The 20,421-nt window shown below is 40.8% G+C and overlaps 1 protein-coding gene across 3 annotated transcripts in view; it reads left to right on the top strand.

The window, feature by feature from the left end:
• Window positions 1-20,421, top strand: part of LOC118783347 (fibroblast growth factor 12-like) — a 40,036-nt gene that overhangs the window by 2,627 nt on the left and 16,988 nt on the right. The window contains exon 1 of one of the 3 annotated variants that reach the window (XM_036537168.1): window positions 10,206-10,566. The exons of 1 other annotated variant lie outside the window; for it this stretch is intronic. In XM_036537168.1, the coding sequence (XP_036393061.1) occupies window positions 10,458-10,566 (109 nt within the window). In that variant the 5' untranslated portion in view covers window positions 10,206-10,457. Of the gene's footprint in view, window positions 1-10,205; window positions 10,567-13,527; window positions 14,227-20,421 lie in introns of those variants that run through there. One more of the 3 variants, XM_036537169.1, reaches the window with a different exon arrangement.

Genomic DNA, 20,421 nt, shown 5'->3' with positions numbered 1-20,421 from the left:
AGTGTTATGGAGCATGCAACAGGATCCCTTTTGTGGTGTTTTTCTTGCCACTTTGGAAAAGTGGAAAGTGAGCCTAGCCTGGTAACACACATCATATTGAATTAAGAGACCATGATATGTTGTTTAAACAAATATGTATCTTTAATAAGAAAAAAAGTTCAGAACTGATGCCCTTGGGTAAAAGTAGCAGCGCGTATTATAGCAACACCTGTTACATATGGACATATATTGAAACAGGGTGATAGGGAGTGGCAGTGTTGTGAGGTGGAAATGCAAACTGAGCATGTAACCTAAAGCTGTAGATTCATTTTCTGGGTGGGGAAATGCTGTTGTACATTTTAAGTAGATTCTTAACCTAAATTGCAGTTCAGTTCAACAAACACCCAGCTGTGTAAACTGAGAATATTTAAGATATGTTAAAGTGCGGACGTTTCTCTGGACATAGGAAACTTGCAAAATTTAAAATAATGTATATTCAGGTGTAATGTGTTCTGATAAAATATAATTTCGGTATAAGATACAGTGCTCAGAATGTATGTTTATAGGGTTATTTTGCAGTATAGTGAAGGGTGGTCAGCAGCACATGTCTCCATGGGCTGAACACTGATGGAACAGGGGTAGCTGTAACATGAAACTTGAAAATCAGTACACAACACTTTAGCTACATTATATTGCATTTAAGTTATCTTATATTGCATTATATTATTTTACATTACTGGAAATTATACTGCATTGTAGGTCTGCCATATAGTACAGTTAGGAACAGCGGGGGGGGATATGTGGCATTAAGCAGGATGGTAATAGGGGTTAAGTGGGCGGGGTGTAGTGCCAGGTGTGATCGATGTGCATTGAGCTGTAACTTTCACACGCTCCACTGACATCTGAACAATGTTACACTCCAGACACCCAGGTGCAAGTTTAAAGCAGCACTCCAGCGTTATTAACATCCTTTCTAATTTTGCACATTATTTAGCTAGCCAAAACAAGCACAATTTTTTTTTTTGTTTTTACACACCTTTGTTCACCCCAATGTCCAGAATGTGAAATTTAAGGCTACTGTGAAAATTACATTATGTTACATGCATTTAGCAGATGTTCTTATCCAGAACGACTTCCAGCAAAGTAGAACATAAGCATATCCATTCATTTTAACGAGTAACAGTGTCAGACCAGGCTAACAACATTGCATGTGATGGATATTCTAGGAGTGAACATTTTCTTCATTTTTTCTCTTCATTTTGCAAAGTCAATTTCATAAATGGAAAAGGAAGAAATCCCAAACCTACTGTGGGCAGTACATTTTCTGAAAGAGTCTGACTTGTCTGTCTGAAACACCATACTAGATACAGAGCTTCAAGCCAGTGGATATGTGGTTTTAAAAAGCAGATTTTAACATCTCACAGAAGAACTGATCTTTATGTTGGGTGCTGGATTTTGAACTGCTTATAAGTAAAATACTGTGTACTATACAAAATCCCCTCCCAAAGCATGATGATGAATAGAGCCAAATTTCAGAAATAAATCATGAAGATTCCATCAGTATGAAAACAAAATTCACATTTTTTCAGATTTTTACCTTCAAACACCAGTTCATAACAAGCAAGCCTTCTAAGGAGAGAGATCTTTCATGTCTTCATATTTCTTACTGGACAGAACCCCTTCACTAAGAAGTGGCAACTTGATCAGTAGTCATGCTGCAGGCAGTTCTGTCTATACTATTCAAATTTTTAAAATTTATTAATGTATTTTAAAACTGTGCCTTACTTAAGTGATTAGAAAGTCTAGGATGCTTATTTTATCTGCACTTCCCACAGAGCCTCACCAGAGATCATGTGTTTTTACTGATAACTCAGACAGAGCAAGGGGACATTAGACAGAATGACCAAGTAACAGCAAAAGCAGAAAGATTGAGAATGAAATGCAATGAGGGGATTGTGAACTGGGTCATAGTTTTAGAAGCTGGTTGACATCAGGTTGGGGGTAAGCTCAGTCTGGTGAAAGGCTGACCCATAACTTGGCTCTAAGCTGTTGAGAAAACAAGACTCGGGGTGACTGATGATTGGTGGAGTTGAAAGGACTAAACTTGAAGAAACAGTGAAGTACAGTATGAGTCACTGTAGAGAGTAGCAGTGGATTGTAGGTAAATATAGTTGATAGTAATTAATTGAAAGCAGCATGCTGTGTCAGCACAGTGTAACTGTAACTGTAACTGGTCTGTGTGTGTATGTATGCGTGTGTGTGCACGCGTGTGTGTGTGTAGTGTGTGCATGTGAGAGTACACGTGCATTCCTGTGTACATGTGTGTGATTGTCTGTGTGTGTGTTTGTAGGAGCGCATGTGTGTATATGTGAGTGTATGTGTGACGTGTGCATGTGTACATGTGTGAGGTGCCTACGTATGCCCGTGTTTGGATGTATGTGATCGTGTGTGGGGCCGTGCCTCTCTTTGTGGCTCTCCTCTTCATTAACACTGACGTCCTTCTGCTGACTGCTGCATTTTTTTCTGTTTAGCCCAGACTTTTTTTATTACGACGAGCTCATGGGACACTGTCTGCTGTCTGATCATTTTTCATACACTCTCCCTTCAAATTTCACCTCCATTCCTCCATGTATGTCTTTATCATCTGTGTCCATCCCCCCATTTCTATCCCTTGCTGTCTGTGTCTCTTCCCTCTCTCTCCCTCTTGACCTCTCTCGGCCATTACACTCCCACCGTCTCTCTCCCGCCCTCTCCCTCTCTCCCTCTGTCTCTGAGTGATGAAGTGTTTGATAGCTCTGCAGTAGTAGATGGAGACGCTGAAATGCTGCAGCCGCTGAGGTCTCGGAGCTGCTCTTCTGCAGACAGCGCTGAGACGATCTCAATGTGAACTCACACATCCTGCTCTCTCTTCCTCCTACTCCTGCTCCAATTCAGATTTAAATCCTATCTAACTGACGAAGTTATAGTACCAACAAAGCATCACCTGTAACTAGGCATAAAATAAAGCACATTTAAAGAGCATCATCGCCCCTCATGATAGTTGCTGCACACCTTATGCTATAATAGCAGCATGATACTATTATTGTTGAATGGAGCAGTGATGCGCAGACAGGTCCTCCGTGCAGTGATGCGCAGCCGCATATTTGCTCTCTGCGCTGAGATTCCCTGATCATGTGACTGCGTCTGCACAGCTCTGAATTATTTACTGAGCTGCTAATGGAGGCGTTGAGCAGAGGAGCAGCGCCGGCGTGCAGATAACCTTTCCTATCCTATTTGTTCTGAGCATTTCCGTAAGGCTGTAAAAAATGTCCTTAGCCATCCTTAATTGCAGTACAACCATCTCAGGGTCATGCTTTCGGACACGGAAAGTAAATATTTCTCTCAAAATTTCTCTCACGGATGCACATGTTTGTCAATGGCACATGGTCGTGCCCCCTGACCTCTGACCCCTGACCTCGGGGTATGTGACAGGAGATGTGACACACCCTAAACTAATCTCCTTCCAAACCCACATCAGTGCTGCAATCCAGCACTCCCACTGAACTCGACAGCCCAAATCATACAGTCTCATCCCAGTTGAACTATTTCAAATGAACTGTTTATACATAATGTGTCAGCTGATCAAAAAATTTGATTTTTTTTTTCTATTAGTTGATTAGTAGATGTATCTGATTTCTAGTGTGGTACTATTCAAACTGCGAGGCCTGGTATACGGGTGTGAGGGGACTGTGCGTGGGGATTGATGGGGCTCATAGTGTGCAATGTATTTTATTAGGGAGCTTGTGTGAAGTCTACCTTTTTGCATTTTAACTCCTAAACTCATTTCATACTGTCTGCTTTCCAGATTACATGCCGTCACCTGTTACCAAAACAGCAACAGTTACCTGTGGCATCTCTGCTACATTGGGTATTAGCGCTACATTGTGAGTAGGTGGAGGTCCATAGGAACTATCGGATTGAAACTGGCCCACTCCTGCTCTTGAAATGTATTTCTCTGAAATCAGAGCAAGAATCCCCTTTGCAAGATCCTGCTAAGAAACGTGTCTGCTTTACTTTTTTAAGAGGTGAGACTCAGCTGATTTAATCTGAATTTTATTGGCCATTATGTCATGGTTTATACATTTAATAGGGCTACGATTAAGAGCGCTGTGATTATTTAAATAACTATCTTCCATTTGGGTAGGGGCCATATGGGCACGTTAACAACAACTGCAATTTTATGGGGGGTTCTGCAAAAAATGTAATTCCTCTGCATTAGCATATTTGATCATTCCAAAATATGTATTTACAATGCTTAACAGGGTTATATCTTATAACAATTATAACTTGCAAGCTGGCTTGCATGATGTTACTATGAGACACCAAGTTTGGCTCTTGTTATTTGTATGATTTCTGTATTTTCCCATCAGTTTTGCAGTTTTCGCTATTCCTTGAACAAGGAATGTGGTAGATAGTTATATTAATTTGCAAGTACACTCCGCAAAGCCAGCAACCCAGATTTAGTCTTGTGTTTCTTCTTTGTCATTGCTGCTGTGCAGAAAGGTTGTAAAGATGCATGTCTTACTCTGCTGATGTGGCTAACTAGATAGCTGGCTGCGCAACATGACTTATTGTTTTATGTCAGACCTGTGCAGCTACATCCAAGTGCAAAATCTTTAAAATGTTTATTTCCTGTTATTCAGCAAGAACAACATTAGTTGTAAACTACAGCTTTAATTCATAATCCAGTCCATGTAATCAACTACCCACTACTGCCCTATGAACAATGACAGGCCCGTATATGAAGGCCGCCAGCTGATTAATTTTTTATCATCTGTGAGGGATACAATGTATGTGTAGTTTGTGGGGTATTGTTCTCTCTGTGCATGCGAGATTTGTAGAGTCCATTCTGTGTGTAGATTACTCTGTGCATCAGGTATGCTATGTAGAGAGAGAAACCTGTGCTTTGCAGTCCTGGTACAATATGCTTTCTGTATGGAATACACTGTGAATATAGAGTGCCCTGTGAGTATGGGTAGCGCTGCATGTGTTACGTATAGCAAGTGTTAGGTAAGCTGTGTGCATGGGGTACACTATATGCAGGGTAAACCATTTTTCTGGAACATGCTGTGAATGTGGGTATACTTTTTTATTTGGGATACACTACGTGTGTGGTATACTGTCTTTAGGAATCGCTGTGAAGTGTATATTGGAGGGGATGTGGATTGTGTGGGGGCACACGGGATACACTGTGTGTGGAATGTGATGGGGGGAGGATGTCGTGTGTGTGGGGATAAAATCATGAAATATTGTAGGACTCTTTCCTGTGTTTTCAGTGAATTATATTGAATTGCCAATGTTTTGCTGCAGCTACTGAAAACATTGTTAAATTAAATGTAGTGTGGCTATAAGTAGCATTGTTTTCCATAAATGTTGTGAGCCATTTATTTTACACTTGCTTGAAGCACCTTTGTTAATGTCCTATGTCGTCATGGTAACCTCAGTTACAGACCCGTCTGGCCTTGAGAGTTCAGGTACCCTGATCAGAAACTGTGGCCTGCAATGAATGCATACAGTTATACTTGCATGTTGAGTATAGATGAAATAGCAGACTACTTTACAACAGATGACATCTGTGATCGCTGGCATGTATAGGATATTGAACTTAACATGTGGATGTTGACGGGCCCCCTTGGCTTGTCAGTGATGTCTGTACTTGGTATGTAATTGATATTATGGATGCTGAAGGATATTATAAAAAACACTCAAAATCATTAGGATAGAGGACTTTACTTTTTATTTTGAAAGAAGTCATCTATAGGGTGACATGAAACATTCTTGAAAATGTACCCATTCAATTCCTCCAGCGGTTGATTCTGGTCTTTACATATGTTACATTACATTTTGATTTCTGTTTATGTTAGCTAAAGTCTCAGATCTACCAAAATCTATTGCAAATTTGCTTAAAATTAAAAATTGGGATGATATTAACAGAAAGAAGAGGATTCCTTGCCTTTCAGAACCATAACCATTTACACTAGTGAGAGTTTTTTCCATTTTATCGTTGCATGTGTGGGGGTATCATTTTATGGTGTGTGTGTGTGTGGAGGGGGGGGGGGGGGGGGGGGGGCATTGAGGGAATGTCTGTGTGAAATGTGTGTGTGTGTATGTGTGTGTGTGTGTGTGTGTATGTGTGTGTGAGTATGTGTGTATCAGCGTGAGCTGTGCATCTGTGGGGGTCACTATGAAATGTGTATGTGTGTATGGAAGGGAGTGGGGGCAGTGTTCAGGATAGTGTTATATTTGTGATATAGATTTTGTGGTCAGCATGTACCATAAGCCTGTTTTTTTACGAGATTGATTTTGAAATACAGTTTCATAACCGGGAGAGAGTGCACAAGCCCATTATAACAGGCCTGTGGGAACAGAGCTTCCATGTGAGGCACTATTAAAAATGATTGATTCCTTCTGCTGCAAAGGTGCAGCAGTCCTCTACAGCGGCGGTGTTTGGAACTCGTCAGCTCACCCACCTGAAATCACCATAAGGTTTTTTTTTTTTCCTTGAACGCAATATTCAGATCACACATGCATTTTATTGCAGCGGTGCAGAATCCATTTGCATGACAGATTCTCAGACGGTAGAGCAGCATCCAGCACGGGCGGGGCCTGTTTACCCACGGTCCTAATATTGCACAGTAACTGTGCAATATTAGGCCTCATCTCCTGGTGAGTCTGGAGAGATAAGGAGTTACCTGATGTAACGTTTTTTTTTTAATTGACTCTCTCTAGAGTCTGTATGGTCTACGTAGATAGTACTGCAGTGTGTGAATGGCACTAGCCAAACAATATACTGTAGATGAGAGCTGGTTAAAAATGGCAAAGCAATCAAGACATATTTTGTAATGATAATATATGATCTATTCCTGAGTTACAGCTGTGCCCCAATGCTATTTTATAGTTTCCTTATATGTCATTAGGTTTGAGACCTAGAAACCCACACCTGCCACATGCCATGAGTCAGAATGGATGGCAATAGATGAATGAAATGTTTTATCTCTGTAACAGTTCAGCAGACAGGCCTCATACAACAACAATACAGTACAACATTCCCACTCTTTCTCCTCTAACCTTCTAAGCAGGTGCCTTCTTAGTCTCAGGCTGTGTTACAGATTATGTAAATGCTAATATCATTTTTTCTCATAACAGCTCTGTCACTCCCTATCTTATCTTTAGATGACAGTGCCCAATTCTTTCCTCTCAAATGTTTTCAGATTATTTATTTTGATAGAATATTTTATTTAGAGTTATGGCTATGCTGTGCTGCTGTAAGTCATATCACTGTACTATTTGCTGTACTAGTGGCAGTATGGTGTAAAGGTGAAGGAGATGGACCTGTAACCTAAAGGCTGCTGGTTTGATTCCAATGTCGGATAGAGTACCCATGAATTGAATACCTAACCTGAATTGCTTCAAGAATTATCAAGTTGCATAAACAATAACAAAGTTATTGGAAGTTGCCATGGATATGCAAATAACTAATGTAATAATGGTTAAACTGGGATCACAAACAATAAAACCAATTTGAACCAGAATCGTTTAATCACACAGAAGATATGAACACTAACATTTTATCAAATACTGGAATCAAACATAAAAGGGTAATTACTACTCACTCTTTGTGTTGACATCACAAAGACTGCAAAGTTTGTAGGTCTTGGGCTGTCCACCCTATTTGGCATTCTGCCTCTGTTCAGACAGTACTCCTTTTTGGCTATTTGCCTTGCTCCAACCACAATCCTCCACTTGCTTTCTGCCCCAGTCCAGGCCCAGCACTCCATTTGGCTCTTTGCCTCTGTCCAATCACTGCACACCATCTGGCTGTCTGCCTCCATCCAATCACATCATTCTATCGGGCTCTCTGGCTTTGGCCAATCACAGTGGATCTACTTTATATGCCAGATCCCCTGTTGGACGGGGTCTTGCATGAGGGAAAGCCTAAGAGAGTGGTATTGTGACCAATGGAAGCTTGCCACGCCCATCAGCTCACTGTATCCCCGTCAGCAACAGATTGGATTTCTGTTGTATTTTCACACCATGAGTGAAATCCCAGCCTTGACTGTCCTCTACATCCCCTCCATGCTTTTATGGGTGTGTTACACCTTCCATTCTAGCTGAGTCGCCCTCTATACTGTTCTAAATATAAACACCTCTCCAGAGACATAGCACTTCCGTTCTGGTTGGCTGTGTGTATGTCTAAATACTAAACACAGGTCACATTCACCGTGGGAATAAGGGAAATACTGAGACAACCAATCAGGACTTACACAAAGCAAAAGGAGCTAATGACAGTGTCTACATCCAAAATCCCAAAAGGAGCAAATGTGTAGAGTGATAGTGATGTGTGTAATTAATGGGTGAATAGTATTTTTAACACAGTGCCTTCCTCACAGCAGTGCAGAACAGTGAGGAAAAGCAGTCATCATGTTGGGTTAAATACATTTTTGACCATCGACTTCTTTATATGTTTTGCCTCACCCAAGCACATGTTAGCCACACAGATTTGATATAATACTTACTTATACCTCTTCTATACTTATATCTTCAGTCTCCTCTCCTTGTCTGTACCCCTCTTTCCTCCTCTCTCTCTTTCTTTGTCAGCACCCCTCTCTCCTTCTTTTTCCTTTCTCTCAGTGAGAGCTCTTTGACAGTACAGTACAGTTGACCTGATCACTGTGTGGAAGACAATCTACAAGATCCCCTGCCCCAAAGGTCAGGAGACCTGCAGTGCCACGTCCTCCAGTGGATCCTGGATATTTTCTGCACCGGGCTGATCCCAGCATCAATCTAAATTGTTTTTTTATGGCAGGGAGGATACTTTGCATTATGTGTTTTTAGACTTGCCATAGAATGTTGCCTCTTAATTTCTGTTTGATGTACTCGCATTGTGTCTCGTTTGAGTCATATTTATATAAAGTGTGCAATACACACATGCATCCGTTTACAGTGGAGCATGTAAATATTGTGTTGGGTTGCCAAAAGTAGAACAAAATGAAGACCACTGGTTTGACAGACATAGTAACGTGGATAAAATTTCTTTTCATTTGCAAAATTAAAATAGTTTGCATGTTGTACATTGATATGGCTTGCTATAAATGAGAAGCTCTGATCATTTTTTAATCCTTCATGCAGCATCTCCTCAAGATGTCTGTGTGTGACAGCTGTCAGACTGGAGTGTTAGTGACATCTGCTTGGGTTTGATTTATTAATAAAAAGAAGCCCCCCTCTCTCTTTGCTTCTCCCTTTCAGCTCCCACCCTCTGTGGTTTATTGGTGACAAAAGACATTTTTAAAAGAAGAGAACACAATAGCAACCAACAATAGTTATATCATGCTAGTAAAACGTGAAGCTGTGGATGATGACTTCTGTGTACTGTATGAATGTGAATGCTTAAAGTCATTAAAGTCATTGTAGCACCAACATTAGGCAGTTATAATCATTTAGCTATGCATATGATTGTATGTGCGTGTATGTTGGGAGGAGTTGAGGGTGAGTCTTGGGAGGTGACAGGCTGCGGCGATGACCTGTTCAGCCTCCTGTAGGGCAGATGCCAGGCGTGACACTGTGAGTGCGAGCTACTGCTGCTGAAAGCTCTCCTGAGCTGAAGCATCCCAGCTGTCAGGACCAGAATAGGGCTGCTGGAAGTGTGATGGCGCGTTTTCCACAGAATTGCTCCTTGTGCTGCTGTATAATCTATGCCTGCAGTTCCACCTGCTGGCCAAGCACAAGAACTGCACTCTAATCTATGGCACTTGACAGCACTCCCACATCACTGCAAAGTGACTGTCCCACAGGCAAGCGGTCACTCCAGCCAGCTGATCCAGACAGGAAACAAACAAACAAAAAAAACACCACTAGACATACTATGGTTGTAGCAACTACTCTTTTTACTTTCATTCACTTTCACACACTCCCACAAACACACTTGCTCACATACTCAGTCATTTCCTCACTCTCTTTCGTCCTTATTGTCTTACACTTGATTTACTCCCCAAGTGTCCGGTGTTTCCAGTGTCTTCTCTCTGTCACTACTCCCTGAGAATCTCCACCTCAAGCACTTTCTCCACGTAAACACAGATATAAATAGAGCCCTCTTCCAATGACACCCGTTTACACCGCTCAGAATAGCCGCTATCTATTTCCACCGCATTGCTGAAATAAGGGCTCACATATCTTCATCTTAGATCTGTTTCAATAACTCTGATTGAGACTGAGGGTTTGTTGGAGAAACACAGCTGTTTCATTGATATAGATGAAACGGTTGGTCACGGTGTCTCATTGCAGTGTTAGATTTCTCCGTTTAAAAGAGCTGGGCAGACAGAAGCTACACGGACAGACGCTACAGAGAGACAGCGGTACAGACGAAGCAGAAGCAGAGCTGTGGGTTGAGGGAGCGGGAAAAGACAGCTGCGAGCTGAGAGGGTAGGGATCCAGACCTCGCCATGACCCGGTACTGCAGTTTGTTCCGCCGCCTGCTCTCCAGCGAATCCGGCAAAAGCGCAGAGAGCGAATTAGAGGAGGTCACTGCGAATGATGAGCTTGCCCAGCAGGGTGAGTCCTCTCTCTTTATGCTCTTCTCTTTCATTCCCCCTCCATATCTATCCCCTTCCTCCTTCCTTCTGCCTCTCCTCCATCAGAGCTGTCCACTCCCTCCCTTCTGACTCTCCTACCTCACTCTCAGGTAGAGTCGTTATAGAGTGCGCCAGCACTCAGGTAGATTTGTTCTCCACCTGTCCTCAGGAAGAAATGCTATTCAGCGCACCTGTATTCAGGTGAAGCTGTTATACACCTGTCCTCTGACGACGTTGTTATACAGAGCAACGTTACTAAAGAATAACTGTTATATGCTTGTATTTATGCTGGGCCATTTTCTAGAGATACTGAAGTTTTTAAATTCATTTTTTGGGTTTCATTGAACAGTCAATACCTGTTGATAATGGATTCACTTACATCTTGGGATTAACCCACCTTGCTAGGGAACTGAAAAATTAATCAAAAACAGGACAATTTAAGATGATTCTAGATTAGTTGTAATGTAGGTAATTCCACTTCTGCAATTTTACCAAAGGACTTAGAATATATTATAGAAAACTTAAAAGATCCTTGCATTTTACAGGTAGGTTACAAATGTGTGTCTGTGTACATGACAGAGAGATAAATGGTATCTGTTCTTATGAACCATGATAATGATGATGATGATGATGATGGTGACGGGCATTAAAATGGGGATGGAAGCAGATGCTGTCATTCACTGTGGACCTCGCTCAAGGGTCTCACTCACTCTGTCTTTCTCTCCCCCTGTGGAGCTCATCTCCGGGGGTTTCTGGCTCTGACCCTCAGTCATCGCAGTGAGAGAATCTCAGCACAGTGTATAAATACCTCAAATCAGGACACTTAATACTTGCATCTCCGGCTTCATGTCTCACACCTCAGCCTCTCTCACAGTGCAATCTCTCACCTCATAAATATCTTCCACCTGACATCTGTGTGTACAAACACACACACACAGACACACATGCATGCACGCATGCACACACACAAGCACGCACGCATGTACACACTCAGTGCCCCTAACTCAACCTAACAGCAAACACTTGTCTATACATTTACTCAGGATATTGTATCTGTACAAATACATATGGTTTTCAAATAAACGGGAGGACGTCTGTGGTAGTGAGACTCTGCAAAATGCTTTCTGCAACTAGAGTACAGAAGCACATCTACATGGATTAACATCAGTCTGAAATAGCTGGGTATGGCTTCTCAGAAGACTTAGACCTTATAGCCCATGAAATATACGATTCATTAAAGGATATCATAACTGGTGTTAAAACCAAAACCCTAAAACGTTTGTCAAGGCAAAAAGTTTGCAGACTTTAAATGACGTGACCGTCACCAGTATGTGCTTCATTTGTATTTGTGTCTGGACAGTGTGTGTGCATACAGTCTCTGTGTGTATGGTGCATGGTGTAAAGTGTCTATGTGTATGGTGTATGTGTGTGTGTGGGGCATGCGTGTGTTTGTCTGTCTTCAGAGTTTGACTCTGTAGAGTTTGTGATGTATTTATAGCCAGCGACAGCAGCAACAGCTGTGTGTATTGTCACTGTGACTCATCACAACACTGAACAGTGAAATGTCGTCATCGAGGGACTGCTGTTTACTGTGCGTGCCTCCATGTGTGATTGTCCATGTACTGGTACTTGCCTTTACATGTAATGAACATCCAATGACTTTTCCTGGTTGAGCAGTGCATGCCCCCCCCCCCCCCCTTCCCTGCCCCATGTCTTACTAGCTAATTAAAGCTGCTAATTTCAGGAGAGACTAGAGGAACAACTGGGAGGACCTCACATGAGCTTGTGGAGACAGCGAAATACATCTAATTTCTTTTCTAATCACTGTCCTCTGCAGTCTAGATTAGAACATACTAACACTCCCGGGGCCCATTTTGCAAAATTGCAGCTATATGCAGATTTCCACAAGAGAATGATTCATCAGTCATGATTTGCTGTATGAGTCAGTGCTATGTCGCTAGTTTAAACATTTGTGACGTCATATCTCCCTTTGATTTCAGGCTCTTCACTAATCACAGTAGTCCCTCAACATTGTGTACATACGGTCGCGGGCGCCACACACACACACACACACAAACACCTAAATTGTACCACTAATTCATATACTGTGTTACCAGCACGATGCTGACCCCTGGTGGAAAAATTATTTCGCCATTTTCTGAACTTCAATGTCAACGACAGGGACACATCCGTAATACCTTTACTGCGTTAGAAAGAATGAAGTTATCCTGTGATCCTGTAATGACGTATATTTAGTCAAACTAAATAAAGGTAAATGGTAGGACACTTGTTGAGATTTTCAAAAATATATATAAAATATATGTTCATTGACAGTTGTAAGCGAGAATATAACGAGAACTGTAGCCTACAGTAAGTAAGACTATAATATATTAATAATCCTTGTCGTGCAAAATCTCCACTGAAATATGTGACGCACAGCAAACTCGTTCTGTGTTAAATCAGTTCTCAAGTTAGTTTCCACTGTACTGCGCTGTAGTAGGAACACGCATGGTCCATCATTTTGCCGCTAGAGGGTGTAAAAAACAGACCGACAGATACCACTAACACTGAAACGCTCTGTCTTCGAATAAACCATTTAAAGTCCTAAATTTAATTTCCATTTTAGCTGCTTGCAAAAAGACAATCTCTGTATGTCTACAGTAAACATATTTCTAACCACGTTTATCATAGCAAGTCTCACATTAATGACCTGTCTTAAATCTGTCGCAGCATTTCAGCATAGTTGCCTATTTCTTCCACTAGCTTATTACATACCGCTGCCTACCGCAATAAAAGGCGAAACAGAAGCAGACAGACCTTTGGAGTAACAGCTTATTGGTATTTCGTCAGTGGCACCCATGTGTCGTAAAGAAGAGTGGCCGAGTATAAAAGAACAACTGGTTCTATCTTGCCTATTCTATTTAGTACGTGAATGATTACGGAATTACAGTAACAGCTTTTAGCCATTTATCAGAGACGGATGACGTGTTTCTACTAAGATTTTTAAACATCTTCTCTTGACAGAACAGTGTCTTTGTCTTTAAATGTAACCATCATATGACGTAGGCTTTACCTACGTTACCGTTCTCTATGGACACAGAACAATACGGTTTTCAATCAATCTTGTACCTCGCCGCCTTTTACTCATGCTGAAACACGGAGCAGAGGCTAGTAAATCTTGCATCACCACATCCACAGGAATCCTGTCACTTACCCCTGCAGTTTAACTTCACCTAGCGCGCTCGTACCGTAGCCCTCATTTTACGTCTGCTAGAAGAACGGAAACACTGGCTGTGGGAAATTATTCTGACATCCCCGTGCATTTCGCGTCCAAGGCCCAGGTTATTCTGTCAAACTGCCTTTACTGAAAAACTCTCAAGATGCCTCGGTTTAGAGTATTAAACGTCCTTTCAGTGGATTTAATTTACTGAACCCAGAGATCTGGATGGTACGGCAGTCGACCCCCGGCGGCGGCGATGCTTCACTAATCTCCGTGTTATACAGTGTTACATTGCCTGGATTGACAAAGGATCACACAAACCCAAATCAATGAAGATTCTGAAGCTTTTCCTGAAGAAAGGAGCGCATATGCTGCAGTGTCTCTGTGGAAAGCGATCGAAGCCGACTACAAGCACCAGCGGTGAGACAATTATTTAGCATGGTGTCTTTTGAACGTTGTAACTATTCGTCGCATTGGTTGTTGAGATTCGTGTAAGCAGGTCTCACGGCACTGCAGCGGTGTGTATTCATTGAGTCCGTATTTCTCAACGCCGAGTCGGCACAGGGTGACGGTAGCGTGAGAACCGGTCTATCAACCAAACAGTAGTAACGTATCACCTCCATAGTGGCACCTTTGGATGAGAACAAAGTACCTTGTGTCACATCTCTGCGTGGTGAGCGGCACATCTAAATGCCCCTCCTTTGAAATCCCAGCGCGAGTTACTTAAATGTGATAAAGCGTAGCTCAGTTCACATGGAACAACCAGAAACCAGCCTCCAAACTTAACTGCTGCAGTTTGCGTCTTTTCAGAAACCCTGGTCAGAGACTGAGAAACTGTACTCACATTGTGGCAGAGTATTCGGAGTTGTGTCGGAGTCGGAGCGTGTAGGTGATGGGTTTAATGTGTGTCCCATTTTATGGCCATTACTAGTAAGTCACACTATACGCAAAACAGTGACATTATTCAAATGTCGAATCTGTAGTCATATGGCACTATTTACCTACTTACAGCGAATACGTGAGGACAATGTTTCATTTATATACGTCGTATATGAATGTAACGAGATACTTGAAATAAAGTCCTTCAAAACAAATCTAAAATCACAAGAAGTGCGACAAGGTAGTGACATCTGTCGTTGGACATAGTGAGTGTTGAGGTATTCAGCGCCTCAGACTACAACCTAATTCGAACTCAGACTTCTGGTGGAGGAATTTTTAAGTTTTAGGATGTAATTGTACATTTTGTATTATTAAAGTATACTTTTTTACACATATTTAGACACACATGGTTTTGCAAATATGTTTCCTGGGACTAAAATGTAGCATTCTCTAACTGTATTTTGAATCTCAGTGAATTAGAGCACAATTTAAATCTGTTTGTTGGGTGCACATGGTTATGGTTATAGCTTTTTATTTACTTGAACATCTTTTTGCACAGGACCTGCAAATGTACAGATTTTATAAACTGTATTAGTGCGATTCATCTGTGTTTTCAGTTCTTAAGTGTAGAACTTCTTGCAGCTCAGAGCCCACATATAGCTGGCCTTCCTAGTCCAATCAACTGAATAGCTAACACTGAGGAGCAGAGAATTGGAGTGTGTTCAATTGAGAGTCAGTGCACTTTGCTAAGGGTCAGAATTATACTGCACTCAGCTGAGACTCAGAGTCAGAGTACGCTCCACTGAGAGTCACAGAGTGAAAACACATAGAGCTGAAGCACAGGAGTGTAAGGAGTGGGACAAGGCATGTGTGGGTGAATGGGTTTATGGCAGAGACATATCTGTAGGACATTGTTGCTCTTGATCTCCGTTCAACAATAAATCTGTGTGGCACATCACTGGGACAGAGATTTTTCACACAGTATCTAAATGAAAGACTAAATGTGCTTTTTACAAAAAGTCAAAAGTATTACAACACAATAAGTGAAAGTTATTTTTGTTGTGATCATTGATGGGAATATTGATGACAGTCACTATAAAATCACTTATTAATTTGACCAGTTTTTATTAGGATTTACTGACCCATTTCCACAGACATATATTAAATGGATTTTAATGTCAGTCTGCTTTTTGTTGGGCAGATGGTGATGAACAAAGCTTTAATGCTAAGATATTGGAGGATTTTTGCTTATTATGGTTCTAAGATTTAAAATTTACACAACACATGCACACACACATACACTACTCACACACACACATACAGGTAAAGTGAACATAAAATACCAAACAAACAAAAACAAAAGGGTCACAAGGAGAAAATAAAATGAACAAATGATGTCAATAATGAAAGAACAGTAAGATCCAAACACCTGCAAGATTGCAAATATTGTTAAAAATGTAGTGATCGCATGATGCTGAATGACAGAAGACAGATAGTAAATTGGTCTTAAGTAGCCCATATCTATCTAGCTTCCACTAGTCAGATTTTATCTCTGTACCTTAAACAAATTCAGATAATTAACTCCACATTTAGTTAGAAAGACATTGTGACAGCAGAAGGTACTCTTTTAGTTATGCAGATACAAACCAGTTCAACACCACCCCTTCGCTGAACAGTGTCAGGTATAAATAATAGAACAACAAACACATTCAGACCAAAAAAATTGTCTAATTTAGTTTCATTATCAAAATCAGTATCCATGCTCCTGCTGTCCAGTGAAACACAAATTAGCCATGAGGTATTTAATCTGAAAAGCCTGCATCAGCCAGTAAAAAGTACGATAACCTGCCACAAGGGAAGTCTCTTTGGTTTGCAAAGTAGACAAAGCTGACAAGTGAAATAGATTTTCTGTATTTGTTTATATTCATGCAATTTCTCTGTGTCAAAGCTCTTGTATTTGTGGCATGTTTTATTTTATTCATAGCAAATAACTGGGGATTTTTAAGCATTTTGCACATTTACAGGGCCCATATAGATTGAAAGAAATCATTCGAATGCATAGTTTTGCAGTGACACGACCACAGAACAAGTGGGATATGGTGGCACAAGGTCCCTTCCTGTGGCAGGACAGGCCTCTGGATACAGTTTAGGATGCCCGGGAGGCATGACTGTACATCTGTCTGGACCACGGTCATACCTAAATCAGCTTCTCTGTATAGGAGACCCTCACCATTTACAGGGTGATAAGTACCAGTGAATTAATATAAAAGTCTGCAAATATTGCATTGTATTAATAATAATGACTTTCATACAAAGGGACTTCATTCAGAAACATCCAGTGTTTCAGTGTATAAATAATGCAATAATAAATGTTTATGTATTTATGTTTATGTATATTACAATGTTTATGTAATAATGAAATAACCATGTAACATAGCTGTAAGAGAGAATGGGTTGACACAGTGCTCTGTGGCCAAGGAATGGGGAGTGCTTTCTGGAGATAATATTTGAAACCATGAATGTGGATGAGGTTGATACTTTTTCAAGCTGAAAAAGAGCTGACTGATTTAGCAGACAGGGATGACTCCTGGTAAGAGGATATCCTTCCATCCATCGATCCATCTATCCATGCACCCATTGCTGCATTCTATTTGTGTTTCTTTGTGAAATTGTATCTATGTTTTGCCTTGAGAGAAATGCCTTTTCACCACATACTTACAGATCATGCTTCTTTTGTAATCAATAACAACTTTTAGCATTTGAAAAATGGTATGCAAATTGTAATACATGAACATTCTCTACTTTTCTATCAAAAGTGGGTTTGATATTTAGAGTTTAGTCATTTTATATTAACTTTTTTTAAATGTCATTTTCCTTTTTTTCTAAGGGTTGGTCAAAGTGCAGCAGAGAGAGAGAGAGGAGAGGGAAAAGGAGAGATGCAGTTAGCTCGTCAGTGATGTTCTGGACTGCAGAAATTATTCATAAATCTGTACACTGGAAGGGTATTTTTAGTGTCTTGACCTTGATTTAAGAAAAGCCATTTGTTTGTTCAAAAGTGAAATTCTTATAAAATGCAGCAGTAAATTCAATAAAAGGATTGCTTCTGGTGTGAGAACCTTAGAGTGTATTTGCAGCAGAAATCACACAGTCCATACAGACTCTGTAAAATGGAAAAAAAAAATAGATTTCCCTGAGAAACACTTCCCGTGTAGTAGGCCTGTGCATGTATGTTTGTGTGTCTGTCTGTTATGAGGTTAAATACATGCTGCTACTGTGTGTGTTTGTGTGTGTGTGTGTGTGTGTGTATTTGTAAGGTTGAACTAGTGGCACTGTGGTATGTGTGTGTTATGCAGTTGAGGTTGCGGTGTGTGTTAGTGGGTATGGTAAGGGTGTATGATTTGTAAGGAGGAGTAATCATTCTTTATTAGATGGAGTCATCATAGAAGCAATTAATGTATTCAGACACTGCTGGTAAGGCGCATGGAAATGGAAATGAACTGAATGGAAAATCTTGCATTCATATTGTGTAATACAGTAGGTATCATACATACACTTCTGAGGAGCTTTTGAGGAGACAAAACCAGACAAAACACCATATAAGGAGGAAAATCAGAAAATTTCACCTCAGGCCCCTAATGGCAATCAGATATAAACTGTATATATAGCATATCAAATTTCTCTTTTTGGCAGAGTATAAAATTAAGATAAACTGAAAAGATACTGAGATGTAACACAGGGACTGTATCAAGCTTGTACTCTTTCATATCATTCTGTATCATTCATTTGTATTTTGTCTGCTCTGCACCCTATTACCCCTGAGGTAATACTTTAATGTATTGAATGTATTTTGTCATTGTATTCAGTCTGTATGTTCTACTATGCAGAAAAATGCGACTGCTATGTAATGAATGGAATCAGGTTGGTTGTGTGTTCAGATGGTGCCCTCTGCTGGTTGAAATATGTATTAGCATTTGTTACAGTTTTCAGATGTTGGTGAGTTCTATGAAATACCCAAAGAGTGGCATCTATATCATTTCATATCGTACTATTTGCTGTACATTTCTCATATTTATTCTTATATATGTTCATAAAATCAATTAAATTAAATTAATTATATTTTATATAATTATTATTATTTAATTATATTTAAAAGCCCACTCCTGCCACAGCCCCTCCATCTGTTTCATAACTCCTGTGTGTGCCTCAGAAACCATGCATCTCCATAGTAACCGCTGTACCTGCATTGTTACCTGCACCTGCTTCATAACCACTAAATCTGTTCCATAGCACCTGCTTCTACATCCAAAGCAGCATTTAGTTATATTTTTCTTTGTTTATTTGCTCAGGAGAAACCCCTATTTGATGTGGCTTAGAGATTTGATTTTACACGTCCATGTACACAGGGTGGTATTTCCCAGAGTGAATCAGCTTCGGAGACATACTTCTAGTGCCCCACCGGTCATTTTTCCAGTTCTCCAAACAGCATGGCACTGCTGTCCACAACAGCTTCACTGGCTTCATGAACCAGTGCCCCACAGAATACTGCCACACATCATTAATATGCCAACATGACTTCTGTAAGAGGTAAATGTTACTGACAGGAGGTCAGAGCAGCTCCAGGGGAGCAGAACACCTTAATACATTTTATGTGTTGTTGTTGCAACATATTACACTTTTTACTCACCTGGTTTATGGCTATTAATAATTACACCCACATACAGTTGCTGAAAGTAAAGGTTTTGGTAAAAAAAAAAAAAAAGCTAGGGTATCTACAACTGTCTCCATTTCTTTACCAGATGTTTGATCAATAGATGACAATTGAATGGTCTGATATTGTGTTTGGTTCCAAGGCTTCCGTGAATGCTATATGATATAAATAAAAGATCTAACATTTCCCAACCAGCTTCCTGTAGCTAGTGTGCATGCTGAATAGGCTAGGATGCTTTTAGATTCTGTTTCCAGCGGCAGTTGTGTTTTAGATTCATGAATTTTGCACAAGGGAAATCTTTAAATTAGTGATTAGTTTTGGAGTGGAGTTCAGAGACATGCACACACATAAATCATTCAGCACTCTTTCTCTCTCGCTGCATTAGCACTGTGTATGTGTGTGTGTGGGGGGTTCAGTCAGAAGCTGAGCTTCACCGAGCGGCCTTTGCTCTTCTCTCTGTCTGTGTTGGGGGCCTTGTGCATCCGTGAGAGGGCATCCTTGCATTGTGAAGCTACAGAAGGGGGTCTCTGTATTGGGGAGGTGTGGGAGGGTATTTCTGTATTGGGTAGCTGTGGGAGGGGGTTTTGGGGAAGGTGTGGGAGGGAAATACTGTATTTGGGGCTGTTGGATGGATTCTTTGTATAAAGGAGCTGTTGGAGGATGTCTCTGTATTGTGGAGCTGTAGGAGAGGGTCTTTGTACTGAGGTAATATGTCTAATGTTATCAATCTGTTTCCTTGTTTGGTATAACCTATTTTTATTGGAATTGAGCTGCTTTTCAGCAGCCTGTATGATTTTTCGATGTACATTGTTTTGTGTAATCTTGAAATGTCCCTGACCTTTACAGGTGGGCCATCTGTTAAAAAAACTGAGTGGGCGGTCCTTTCCTCTTGCCTGTCACTGTGAATGGACAGACTGGGCATGGTCTGGGGCGACAGAGCAAAGGGAGTGAATAGGACTGTACCATGCAGATGGGTGTGAGGGTTACAGATTTTTTTTATCCACTTATTCTCAGAGACAGATGCAGTC

The sequence above is a fragment of the Megalops cyprinoides genome, chromosome 9 (assembly GCF_013368585.1).
Source record: "Megalops cyprinoides isolate fMegCyp1 chromosome 9, fMegCyp1.pri, whole genome shotgun sequence".
Taxonomy (NCBI): domain Eukaryota; kingdom Metazoa; phylum Chordata; class Actinopteri; order Elopiformes; family Megalopidae; genus Megalops; species Megalops cyprinoides.
Note: the sequence above shows the minus strand (reverse complement) of the source record. Positions and strands in the feature narration are given on the sequence as shown.